Source organism: Dreissena polymorpha, chromosome 9 (genome assembly GCF_020536995.1).
Source record: "Dreissena polymorpha isolate Duluth1 chromosome 9, UMN_Dpol_1.0, whole genome shotgun sequence".
Lineage (NCBI taxonomy): Eukaryota > Metazoa > Mollusca > Bivalvia > Myida > Dreissenidae > Dreissena > Dreissena polymorpha.
The window spans coordinates 52,246,270-52,260,873 of NC_068363.1; the positions used below are offsets into that span (position 1 = coordinate 52,246,270).

At 36.6% G+C, this 14,604-nt stretch overlaps 1 protein-coding gene across 2 annotated transcripts in view; it reads right to left on the reverse strand.

Annotated features, from left to right (window-relative positions):
* Positions 1 to 14,604, reverse strand: part of LOC127844803 (large neutral amino acids transporter small subunit 1-like) — a 58,451-nt gene that overhangs the window by 5,315 nt on the left and 38,532 nt on the right. For both annotated transcript variants that reach the window (XM_052375303.1, XM_052375304.1), the window contains exons 6-9: positions 14,162 to 14,285; positions 5,061 to 5,261; positions 3,277 to 3,426; positions 2,375 to 2,551 (exon numbers count right to left, since the gene is read on the reverse strand). In XM_052375303.1, the coding sequence (XP_052231263.1) occupies positions 2,375 to 2,551; positions 3,277 to 3,426; positions 5,061 to 5,261; positions 14,162 to 14,285 (652 nt within the window). The remainder of the gene's footprint in view (positions 1 to 2,374; positions 2,552 to 3,276; positions 3,427 to 5,060; positions 5,262 to 14,161; positions 14,286 to 14,604) is intronic.

The window sequence follows — 14,604 nt, forward strand, 5'->3', positions numbered from 1 at the left end:
CAAGGGGTAAACCTATAGTTTCCCTACAGTGAAACCTGTAAGGGACTAAAAAGCACATTAATCATAGTCAAAATATTAAACATATGTAATTATTTCATTTAGTGACCAATACCATGAATTGTGTTGACCATTATTTTAGTGGTAGGTGCTCAAAAAATCAGCTTCTCTTCATCCCACTGCATCATTTTTAGTGATAACAATTTGCCAATAATTAATCAACAAGAGATGTGTTTGTCAGAAACACAATGCCCCCTTCTGCGCCGCTTTGAAGCCATATATTTGATCTTTGACCTTGAAGAATGACCTTGACCTTTCATCACTCAAAATGTGCAGCTCCATGAGATACACATGCATGCCAAACATCAAGTTGCTATCTGAAGCGACATAGAAGTTATGAGCATTTTTCGAAACCTAAATGCGAAACCTAAATGCAAAGTGTGACGGAAAGACAGACGGACTGTCCGATCACTATATGCCCTCCTTCGGGGGCATAAAAATGTAAACAAAGTGGAGCGAATCCCAATAAGAGATAAGCAAACACAGGTTACCATGTTTGTAATTGGTGAAAATCTCAGTCAGAGGTCTGCTATTATGAGGTTCACAATGCGCTTCATCTTTACAAGTTCGAGATAAACAAACAATAAAGGTGTAAAAATACAGGCAGGGAATGACACTATGACTTATCTGATCATTCCAGTTAAAAAGTGCAATAAACAATAATTTTTAACTTGAAATACGAATAAGGAGAAATGGTAATTTTACATGACATCTCATTAACCAGGAATTTTGCTTTACTGAGTTCAAGATAATCAAGTTGTATAATGTATAAACTTATTGCATGTTCCAAGCCTCTGTGACCTTGACCTTTAACCTCATAAACAAAAATATGTGTCTACGTTTCCTTCAAGTGACAGCCTACCAACTTAAATGATAATACCAGTAGGTCAAAGCTCTTTCTAGCTATCGTGCAGAAACTATATGGTTTACTGACCCACAATGCATACACCTGACTGACCAACTGACCAACTTAAATACACAAAGCAATATAACCCCACTTCTTTTACGGGGTAGGCATAGTAACAAACGTTCCTGAAATTTCCCTTCATTTACTTTTTTCAGGCATATATTTAAGATTCAAGTTGTTTTCATTTTATATTAATATATAAGAATTACATACAACAACCACAATGTATGCATTAATGTCACACTGTACTGCTAAATACCACTTTGTTGAGCCAACTTAACTTATAGTACATTTTGCATAAAAGTGTTCATTGAATTTCATGTCAGTGAATATCTCGTGCATTCATAGCAGAATAAATTAAGACTGTCAATTAAGAGTAACCAGACCAAGACAACCAATTTTGTATGATTACTGACAGTAATATACCAGGTTGTTTTAAATTTAAATTGAATCATGGGGAATACCGTTAAATCTTTTACTTAACCTCAGCAAGTTGACAACTTTAATTATGTAAATTTTCAAACATGACCTTTCATAGTCTGTTAGGTTATCTCATTGTGTGGTTTCAAAGCTTTCAATTATCATATAAATTAGATAACAGTGCTGTGAGGAAAATTCTGTTGGAGTACATTGGAAGGTCAATTCTAAGACTTCCACGACAGTGTACACAGTTATTTCCCTCATAAACATGCTTGATGACATTTAGAAACACATATGTTTGTGTCATTTCACTCATTATTAGGTTTAATAATAAGTTGTTTAACATATAATCAACCAACTGTATCACTTTTCTGACACATGGATAGGAAATGAATTTACTAAACTACAATCATGTTTTGTTATCTTCAGACCGACTGTATTATGTACTTAACACTGACATGAGTGACTTCTTCCAGTCCCAACACACTGGGAACAGGCATGTACATGTATATGGATCCTGCTCTGTGTAAAAGGGGTTTGATGCATTTGCATAAAGTGTCATCCTCGATTAGCCTGTGCAATCCACACAGGCCAATAAATGAACGACTCTTTCCGCTTTTATGATATTTTTCGTTTCAAGATAGTCTCATCTTTGCACAAATCAAGCTTAGGTAGAAAGTGACTTCCCTGATTTCCCTGTGCAGACTGCACAAGCTAATATGGGATGACACTGAACGCACATGCATTAAACTCCCTTTTCACAGAGCACGGCCCATATGATTTCATTTCACCATAATCTGTCAATACTGTTGGTAATATGCTCTGTTTGTGTCCACAAAGTCAAATTGTTCTGAAAAAATATCCTTACGGAAATGTTTCCCAGATGATATATTAGAGTGTGCCTGTAAGACAATGGCTTTCATGCAGTCAAGCTTATATAACCAGGTTTAAACTAAACTAAAACAACTAAATGAATAAAACTACAAATACCTATAGCAAGTAGCCAAGATCTCGGCTTAGCCTTCCACTGTACAAAAACTGCATACACCGGTGCCCCACACAAATGAACACTGCCAATAAGCCTATCTGGCTGGGCTGTTTGTAGATACTCATCAGCAATGTGGCAACATTCAGCACCAGCTGGAAAATGGCTGTACCAAGCCACACCTGAAATCGTATGGATGCAGCACCAAGTCACACTAGTAACAGGTAACACCTTAAAATCTTAAATCATAATGGATACTTGCCTAGCCACACCTTAAATCATATTAATGGTTTGTCTATCCACAACTAAAGTCATAATGCTGGTTTGCCTTACTACATCTGAAATTATAATAAATGATTTTCTATTAACATCAATTTCATACAGGAGGATTACATGTCAACACCTAAATTAATACAGACATAATGGTGGCTTGCCTTGTCACACCTAAAATCATAATGGTGACATGCCTAGTCACATCTTAAAACATATTGGTGGCTTGCCTAGTCAAACCTAAAATAATTATGGTGGCTTGCCTAGTCACACCTAAAATCATAAAAGTGGCTTGCCCAGACACACCTAAAATAATACAGAGTGACTCAAATATACCTCTAGTCAAACTTTGATTGCGAGGTTATAACAAGAGCACCACATAACGGGTGCCACGCTCAGCTACAGGTGCAGTTTTGAATAAATGAAAGCTTGGCAGATTTTATTTTTTTTAAAGGTCACAGTGACCTTGACCTAGTGACACAAAAATGGTTTCAAAGTTGTAGGTGGAAGCAATTTGATTTTTGAGCCAATGTTCAAAACCTTAACAAAATGTTAAGGTTTTAGCACGACGCGGACAGCGGACGACTAGCTGGCTATGACAATACCTCGGGTTTTCTCCGAAAACGCCAAACTGTACCTTATAAGGTCGCTCAGCCTGTGGCTGCCTATATCGCAGGGCCAGCAGGCATAGTAGCACAGCGAGACCCATCACAGTAGCCATGAAGCTGGTCATGATGATCAGATAGGACAGGTCCATGAGGAACAGGACCAGCAGGGATATGCAGCACTGGAAGTGCAAGATTTGGGTTCAAAGCCTTGCTCTGGGAAAACAGGTCACAACACTTTCTGATGGAGTTTTATTAGGAGACTTAATTTTTACGAGAAATCACAATAAACGCGGAAAAGAGTCGATCCTGATTAGGCTGTGCAGACTGCACAAACTAACCTGGAATGAAACTTGGCGCACATGCATTTAGCACCGTTTTCCCAAAGCTAGGCTAACATATTAGGATTTTTTGTAATTTTCAACAGTATGTCAGTCATATCTTGGTGCTACTTTAACCTAATAAAACTATTCCTATGTAGACTGGCCTTACCAGTTAAGAGTACACTTACTTATGCCAGAACTGACTTCTGGGGGAAGGAGGATATTCTGAATCAGAAGTAGAACAATTGATTTCATGACGAATGCCCACATACGTTATGAGGGAAGGCCAAGAATCAAACTCACAATCCTTGAGATTTTTGTCGGGCGGTCTCTACCAACCAAGCTAATTGGCCCGCTTAGGGATTAGGGAGAAGCAAGGGGAGGGGCAGGGGCCTACTGATATGCAAGAAAGCAAATATTTATGCAATGTTAGAGTTCCAGATCCTGTACCCTCTGATTTCATTGGTATATTCATATGGTATTTTGCCACTTTACCATCAGCTTTAAAGGTTATTTGCTATTTTTAAAGCTCTAGATACAAGAACGCTTCAAGGGCTTTTTATTCCTATGATATAAGTATGAGGTATATACAAGTAAAATATAATTCTGTATAGGGAGATTTTTTATAATAAGATACATGGAGAAATTCGATTTCACATTAAAAATGCTTGTACATGTATAATTATGTCAACCAGATCCTTAATTTTAATATGTTAAGAGTACTTGTACCCCTACTTAGAAACTTCAAAGGCAATATTTAAAACGTTTTTCTTACATAAACTCAAATCTTTACCATAAAGTCTTGCCTGTGTGTGTTGGTTCAAATTACATAAAAAACAGTAGACAACACTTTTGCACTAAAGATTAAGCGACTGCATTTGCCTACAACAACAACTAAGCAAGTCTTGAAGCTTAATACTGTTAAACATCCTTGCAAAATATAGTTTCTTTTATTTGTAACAAATCATGCAAAGTCCTGCACAAATCAATGTTTCATCTAAATTTGAGCATGTTTAAAAGATTTGACCTTTTCTCTTACGACTTATAATGTCTAAAGAAACAAGCGATGTGTTTGTGAAACACTATGTCCCAATATATTTGACCTTTGACCTTGAATGATGACCTTGACCTTTCACCACGCACAATGTGCAGCTCATACACATGCATGCCAAATATCAAGCTTCTATCTTCAATACTGCATAAGTGTACATTAAATTAGCGATTTTGACCCATATATTTGACCTTTGACCTTGAAGGATGACCTTGACCTTTCACCAGTCAAACTGTGCAGCTCTATGAGATACACATGCATGCCAAATATGAAATTGCTATCTTCAATATTGCAAAAGTTATTGCAAATGTTAAAGTTTGCACAAACAAACACACAAACCAACTAACCAACAAACCAACCAACAGACAGGGCAAAAAAATATAGTGGTGGGAGACATAAAAACAATTAATCTTACAAAGAAACACATTTAAGTTCAACTTACGATTGTGAAACTTGTAGCTATTGGCATGTTGTACTTCTGGCTGCAAAATGATAAAATTAGTGGCAAGTGACCTTGCCTTGCAGCAGCACTGACCAATCGGGATTGAGCTAGCACAGCGGCATTCAGAGACCCAATGGATGTGGCCATTATCAATAGCGCCTGCACAGGCGCCAGTGGTGGATAGATCTTGTTAACAAATTCCTGTGGAGAACAAGCAAATTTGTTGAATTGATAACCCCTGCCAATATGCTTCTGGACACAAAAGTGTAATATTTGACACTCAAAAAAGCATTTTTTCAATATACAAAGGGCCATAACTCCTTTATTATCCAATGGTGTACAATGCCATTTGGCGTGCATCATCCTCTTATCCATATATATACTCTGACCAAGTTTCAATGAAATACGCCAAAGCACTTCCAAGATATGGCTCCAGACACAAAAAGCATTTTTCCAAGATACAAAGGGCCATAACTCTGTTATTAACAGATAGTGTACAATGCAATTAGTGTGCATCATCCTCTTATCCATATATATACTCGTACCAAGTTTCATTGAAATCCGCCAAAGCACTTCCAAGATATGGCCTTGGACACAAAAGTGCCGGACGGATGGACGGACGGATGGAAAGACGGACGGAAAAACGGATGGACAACGCCAAAACAATATCCCGCCGCCTATGGCAGGGGATAAAAACAAATATATAAATTAGAGAATTTTTTGTAAAGCTGTCAACATCTAAAACCATATCTAACCTTTTTTTGTAACACATATCAAGCTCCAGTTGAGAATAGGTCTTGTTACAAAAACCTCTGTGGAAAATGGCAGATAAATCAAACGATAAATTTGCCTTCAAAACCACAACAGTGCATGATGGCTCTAAAGAACTCATTGTAGTTAATGTTACATATGAGCTGTGCTCTGTGAAAACGGGGTTTAATGAATGTGCGTAAAGTGCCGCCCCAGAAAACGAAGAAATACAAACATAGTAAGATGTCTTCAAATGCGAGGTCAACATTTCAGACATTTTTTTTTTTAGAAATAACAAAGTGCTGTTAAAACAAGAGCTGTCAGAGGACAGCGCGCTCGACTATTCGAGTGCTTGACATATTATCGTAAGCCATCATGGGGAAATTGTTCATATTCAATAATTTATTAGACAATCTTTCAAAAACAAGAGGGCCAAGATGGCCCTGGTTCGCTCACCTGAGAGGAGTCGGTTCATTCAATCTTTACCAAACGTCAAACTTGACCTAGATATTGTCCAGACAAAAATCCTGGTCAATCTTCATTATTGAACCAAAACTCTGGCATATGGAGTGTTTTTGTTTTTGTAAGATTTGACCTGGTGACCTATATTTTGAGTTAACCCCCCCCCCCTTACCAAACATCAAACTTTGCTTACAAAAATAAATATTATGACCAAGATTCATAAAATCTGAAACAAAATTGTGACCTCTAGAATGTTTACAAGGATTTTGTATAATATAATGAAAATTTGGACAATCTATAAGGGCAATAATTATGGCATTAATTATGTGATATATATAAAACCAATCTTTGTACCAAGTTTCATGATGATTGGGCAAAAAATGTGATTTTTAGAGTGTTCACCCCCCCCCCACCGGAACCATTTTCGAACTCAACTCTCATATCGGTAACAATGTTTTCACTATATACATATACAGAAAAATGCCCCGCCCACTGTGGACTATGTTTTTTCACCGATCTGGACCATTTTCGAATTTGTCCTAGATATCAATAAAACCAATGTTTTGACCAACTCTCATGACGATTGGGCAAAAATTGTGACTTCTAGAGTGTTTACAAGGTTTCTTAATAGCCAAATAAAGAAAACTGCATCCCCCCCCCCCCCCCGGCAGCCATGTTTTTTAACTGACCAGAACCATTTTCGAACTCAACGCTCATATCAAGGAAACAAATGTTTTGACCAAATTTCATGAAAATTGGGCCAAAAATGTGACTTCTAGAGTGTTCACATGTTTTCACTATATACATATACAGAAAAATGCCCCGCCCACTGGCGGCCATGTTTTTTCACCGATCTGGACCATTTTTCGAATTTGTCCAAGATATCAATAAAACCAATGTTTTGACCAACTTTCATGATGATTGGGCAAAAATTGTGACTTCTAGAGTGTTTACAAGGTTTCTCTATAGCCAAATAAGGAAAATTGGCCCCGCCCCCTGGCAGCCTTGTTTTTTAACTGACCGGAACCATTTTCGAACTCAACTCTCACATCAAGGAAAAAAATGTTCTGACCAAATTTCATGAAAATTGGGCCAAAAATGTGCCTTTTAGAGTGTTCACATGTTTTCACAATATACATATAGAGAAAAAATGCCCCGTCCACTGGCTCCATGTTTTTTCACCGATCTGGACCATTTTCTAGCTCGTCCGAGATATCAATAAAACCAATGTTTTGACCAACTCTCATGATGATTGGGCAAAAATTGTGACTTCTAGAGTGTTTACAAGGTTTCTCAATAGCCAAATAAGGAAAACTGCCCCCCCCCCCCCCGGCAGCCATGTTTTTTAACTGACCGGAACCATTTTCGAACTCAACTCTCATATCAAGGAAACAAATGTTCTGACCAAATTTCATGAAAATTGGGCCAAAAATGTGACTTCTAGAGTGTTCACATGTTTTCACTATATACATATAGAGAAAAATGCCGAACCCACTGGCGGCCATGTTTTTTCACCGATCTGGACCATTTTCGAACTCGTCCGAGATATCAATAAAACCAATGTTTTGACCAACTTTCATGATGATTGGGAAAAAATTGTGACTTCTAGAGTGTTTACAATGTTTCTCTATAGCCAAATAAGGAAAACTGCCCCCCCCCCTCCCCCGGCAGCCATAATATTCAACGGACCGGAACCATTTTCGAACTCAACTCTCATATTAAAGAAACAAATGTTCTGACCAAATTTCATGAAAATTGGGCCAAAAATGTGACTTCTAGAGTGTTCACATGTTTTTCACTATATACATATAGAGAAAAATGCCCCGCCCACTGGCGGCCATGTTTTTTCACAGATCTGGACCATTTCGATCTCGTCCTAGATATCAATAAAACCAATGTTTTGACCAACTTTCATGATGATTGGGCAAATATTGTGACTTCTAGAGTGTTTACAAGGTTTCTCTATAGCCAAATAAGGAAAACTGCCCCCCCACCCGGCAGCCATATTATTCAACGGACTGGAACCATTTTCGAACTCAACTCTAATATCAAAAAAACAAATGTTCTGACCAAATTTCATGAAAATTGGGCCAAACATGTGACTTCTAGAGTGTTCACATGTTTTCACTATAAACATATAGAGAAAAATTCCCCGCCCACTGGCGGCCATGTTTTTTCACCGATCTGGACCATTTTCGAACTCGTCCGTGATATCAATTAAAACCAATGTTTTGACCAACTTTCATGATGATTAGGCAAAAATTGTGACTTCTAGAGTGTTTACAAGGTTTCTCTATAGCCAAATTAGGAAAACTGCCCCGCCCACTGGCGACCATGTTTTTCAACGGACTGGAACCACTTTTGAACTCAACCAGAATTTCATTAAGGCAAACATTTTGACAAAGTGACATGAAGATTGGGCATGAAATGTGACTTCTACAGTGTTTACAAGGTTTTTCTTTTTTTTTACCTAGTTACCTAGTTTTTGACCCAGCATGACCCAGTTTCGAACTTGATCGAGATATCATTGGGACAAATCTTTTGACCAAGTTTCATGAAGATCCGACATGAAATGTGGCTTCTAGAGTGTTTAAAAACCAAATGTGGACGACGGACAGACGGACTGAAGACGGACAAAGACCGGTCACAAAAGCTCACCTGAGCAATCAGATGAGCAAATAATAAAAGGAGAACAAAGAAAATATTTAATTTTTTTTTGGGGGGGGGGGGGGCAGGGGGTAAGAGGGGGGTATAATGTGGGGTGGGGTAATTTATTAGATGATGTTTAAAACAAGAGGGCCTGAAAGGCCCAAAGTCGCTCACCTGAGATAACAAGACGTTATTGGGACAAATCTTCATGAAACCCGGTCAGAAGATTCATCCCAATAATATCTTGGACAAGTTCAAAAATGATGCCGGTTGGTTGAAAAACATGGCCTCCATGGGGGCGGGGCTATTTTCCTTATATGGCTATTGTAAAACCTTGTTAACACCCTAGAGGTCAAATTTATTTTCCGATCATCTTGAAACTTGGTCAGAAGATTTGTCCCAATGATAGCTTAGATGAGTTCGAAAATGGTTTTGGATGCTTTAAAAACATGGCCACCAGGGGCGAGGCATTTTTCTTATATGGCTATATATGGCTATAGTAAAACCTTGTTAACACTCTAGAGGCCACATTTATTGTCCAATCTTTTGTCAAAAGATTGGTCTCAATGATATCTTGAATGAGTTAGAAAATAATTATGTTTGCTTGAAAAAAATGGCTTCCATGGGGCGGGGTATTTTTCCTAATATGGCTGTAGTAAAATCTTGTTAACACTCTAGAGGCCACATTTATTTTCCGATCTTCATGAAACTTGGTCAGAAGATTCATCCCGATAATATCTTATATTATCTAAATGTGGCCTCTAGAGTGTTAACAAGATTTTACTATAGCCTTATATAGCCATTTAAGGTAAAAATGCCCCGCCCCTTGGGGGCCATGTTTTTCAAGCAAACGTAACCATTTTCGAACTCATCCAAGATATCATTAAGAAAAATCTATATTTCATCAAGATAGGACAATAAATGTGGCTTCTAGAGTGTTAACAAAGTTTTACTAAAGCCATAAAAGGAAAAATGCCCCGCCCCCTGGCAGCCATGTTTTTCAACCAACCGGCATCATTTTCTAAGTCTTCCAAGATATGATTGGGATGAATCTTCTGACCAAGTTTCATGAAGATTGGACAATAAATGTGGCCTCTAGAGTGTTAACAAGATTTTACTATATGGCCATATATAGCCATATAAGGAAAAATGCCCCGCCCCTTGGCAACCATGTTTTTCAAGCAAAGGTTACCATTTTTGAACTCATCCAAGATATCAGTGGGACAAATCTTCTGACCAAGTTTCATGAAGATCGGAAAATACATGTGGCCTCTAGAGTGTTAACAAGGTTTTACTATAGCCATGTAAGGAAAAATGCCCCGCCCCCTGGCGGCCATGTTTTTCAACCAACCGGCATCATTTTCGAACTCGTCCAAGATATTATTGGGATGAATCTTCTGACCAAGTTTTATGAAGATCAGACAATAACTGTGGCCTCTAGAGTGTTAACAAGATTTTACAATAGTCATATATAGCCATATAGACCGTTCCATAATCGATAAATTGACCGTCGCCATATTGTCAGTCACGTGACTGTCCGCCATTACACTGCTGCTAACTGGTGCGAGTCTGCGATTCCAAAAGCCAAAGACGTAGAGAATACCCGCTTAACCGTTGTCGGATAAATAAATTACTTAATGAATTAATGTGAGGCGATTATCACATTTTTGTTGTTTAAATGATTGTTTGAAGTTGAGATTGATTGTTACAAATAAAATGTTTAAAATGCTTTCGTGTATTTGCTTTGTTATATCTGTAATCAAGTGGTAATCATCGGCGAAAATTTGCCGGTTCAGTCGCTCATACTATGTCTTTGATTAGACTTTTTACTTTTAACGTTTCACAAACAATTCACGCATGTATTGTTGTGTTGATGTTAATAGCCGCAACATCAAGCAATTTATATTTTAATTAATACTTATTAAAGATTCTCGCGCAATTAATTACCGCTAATTGTTTGTAATTGGTCTCATTTGGTAAAAATCTACATTCCAAAATCATAACATATTATATTAAGTACGGTATGATATTTTTGATACGCCTTTCATTATTTTTCTTGTTCTAACTGATATCAAAGATAAAAAATTGTGGTTTGGATTTATATTTATTTTTTTTTAGATGGAATTTTGTCACGTTAAAAAACGAGCTTTTTATCATGAGAGAGTGATATTGATCTTGGCGATATTTTATGTGATTATTCGGAAGATGAAGAGAATGTGATCTATCTATATTTGCATCTGTGAATCATTTAACAGCTATAAAGCTAAAAATTACTAAAAAATGTATTTTATAGGTCTTTGAAGTAACGCAAAACATATGGATAACGACACCAAATGTTTAGTCAATTAATCCACACAAAAAAACTCCGAAAAAACACCTAAATAATATTTCAAAAATATATTATTAAGCGCCAAACGAATTTATTAATACATTTATTTGCAACTTTAAAAACGCGGCATAAGCATCTAATTAAAGATTATCTGAAGACTGTAAGGCCAACAATTTGACACAACAAAGAGCTCTATGCATAAGCCGTAATATTTTTTGCAGAAAAGCTTCAATAATTACAATAGTAATACATCTAATTATAAAAATATAATTATGAATGGCATGAGTACGTTAGTGTGATAAACACGTGAGTAATAGAAAGTGTAAGGGGTGCATTGAAAATAAACGTACTACAAAGCCCTATTAAAAGCGAAGTGCATGACAGTATTTACATGTAATTTTAATTTGATGGGTTTTGTACAGAGAATGACGCTATTGAGGAATATTAACATACAACTGAAAAACACAACTTTACATGATGCAATTTGAACTGTGTATTCATGTATATTGAAAAATCGTTACTAGTGAGTATGAGTGGCAAATATCTAACATTTTAACACACATATATCTATATTAATATTTTTTTAAACATTATTTACCCCCGTTCGTGTCAAATGTAATTTCTTGTTTTTATGATGTCGTTCGTGCATTGCCGTAACATTAAATCTTCATACGAAATGACGTAGTTTTAATTAACCGATACCCGCTAAATACGTTAAATGTTATGTTTTTAGGTAAATTTTAAAATTATCAAATACTTTTTTGTATAAATTAAAACAGGGATTAAACGGGCTAGTATCTTTACGGTGTACAATTTCTGATATTCTATATTGGACATAACTTTTAATTTGTACAATATGTAACATATCTAATGAACGCAACTGTTAAGTATGTCGGGGGTAAAATATTTAACCAAATGACTGCTTAATACTACCAGAAAGAGAAGACATGGTGGCATCATCAATTGTGTTTAATGACCAGACTGTCATCTGCCACCCAGTGTGGTTTATGACACCCCGGGATGACGCCATGTTGTTAGTTAAGTCTGGATAATATCTGATCAAAACGAGATAATCGGATTATGCAGAACAAACGGGCAATTCAACATTGAAATGCAAAGGATTACGCGATTTTAAGATTGATGCATACAATCAAATGATACATATTGCATTTAGTTTAATTAAATGTTTTTTTTTAATGTGTCAACGTGTTTACTTTCCTAGACAAATAACTAAAAAATGCACGTTTTTCAAACATTTTTCTGTTATAACACTAGCTTAATATCTCCTCTAGCAGAAAAACTTTATTTCATACAATTTGCATGACAAACAAAAAAGTTTTACAAAAAGAAAGAAATTCACCCGTTGAATAATCGGTGCTCTCTTATATATGTTACCGGTTGTTTGGCAGTAGTGTAATGGCGGACGCGGAGAGTATTCAGGGGAGATAATTGGGTAATTACTAAATTATGAAACGGTCTATAAGGAAAAATGCCCCGCCCCTTGGCAGCCATGTTTTTCAAGTAAACGTAACCTTTTTCGAACTCATCCAAGATATCATTCAGACCAATCTTCTGACCAAATTTCATGAAGATTGGACAATAAATGTGGCCTCTAGAGAGTTAACAAGTCAAATGTTGACGCTGCACAACGCATGACGCACAACGGACAAAAGGCGATAACAAAAGCTCACCATGAGCACGTTGTGCTCAGGTGAGCTAAAAAAAAATTTGGGGGGGGGGTTGGGGGGGAGGGATTCTGGGTAGGGGCGTGGGGTATTGTTTGGGTGGAATCCATTGTGGTATTCAGGTTAAGTGTTGTTTTGTCAAAGTAATAATAAAATGTGATCATAAATAAAGAAGTTATGGCAATTTAAGCAAAATGTTCAATTATCTAAGTGTAAAAGGGGCCATAATTATGTAAAAATGCTTGATACAGTGGTCTGCTCTTGTTTGTAGGTTGGGGTCATGTTGGTAAACAAGTATGCAAAATATAAAAGCAATATGTCAACGGATATAGGAAATATTTGGGGTAGTACGCAAACTTTAACATAGATTTATCAATAATATGCATATTCTAAGTGGAAAAGGGGCAATAATTATGACAAAATGCTTGATAGAGTTGTCTGCTCTTGTTTATAGGTTGGGGTGATGTTGGTAAACAAGTATGCAAAAATATGAAAGCAATATGTCAAGGGACAATGAAAATAAATGGGGTAGTACGAAAACTTTAACATTTGCTGCATATTCTAAGTGGAAAAGGGGCCATAATTATGACAAAATGCTTGATACAGTTGTCTGCTCTTGTTTATAGGTTGGGGTCATGTTGGTTAACAAGTATGCAAAGTATGAAAGCATTATGTCAAGGGACAATAAAAATAATTGGGGTAGTATGAAAACTTTAACATTTGCACGCTAACGGCACGGCATGGCATAGAACGCCAACGCCGGGGTGAGTAGGATAGCTCCACTATATATATTTCATTTATAATAGTCGAGCTAAAAAGGAAAACAAAGACAGAGTAGTCTGTGCAGAGGTATGCAACAACATGGAAACTACATGGTGTAGCCGAATAACTGCATATAGGATATAGGCAAAAATGTATACCAAATTACATTCACAAAATACATCATTGAGTAAGCGGTACGAGGTAACTTAGGGAACTGCAGTATGTATTAAAACAATGTAAAGGTAAAGATAAACAGGGTAATACTGACATTTATTATTAGACAGCATTCACAGGGAAAGCGAGATGGAATATTGTCGATAGGTTAAGTTGGAAGCAATAAATAAAAGGAGCAATTTAGTAATTACTTGTGTGGTTCTAACTCTGGCAATATTTTCAATAAGCATTTTTAAAACTTGAAAACAAATGTATCTCCATAAACAAGAAAGTGTCAAGGCTACAGTTACCACAGCAACAGCATCTGCATGCAGAACCTCCCTGGGGGAGAGTCCCACAAAGTAGGCAGCCACCACTAGCTCTGTGAGAGTGATTATTATCACAAATGATATTCTCAGAGTTTTGGGAAGATTTCTGAAAATATATTGAATACCTTCACAATCTGGTAGGGAAATCCTACCTGAAAACTTTCTAACTTTGTGGGTTCCTTCAAACTGCTCTTTTAAATTATTACTAGGTTTCCTTTATGTTAGCCTATTTAAGCCTAAATAAGAGCACTAATACAAACGTTATTCCAAATGATTTTATTACAGATAGCTATAATTGTCACACTTTCAATATGCTCGAACATAGTAATATTCATTTACCTAAGAAACAATTTAGGCTGTTGTTTTTTTTTTAAACGATAAAGCCCTAACTTATTCAAATATTTTGATAAAATACTTTTATTGTT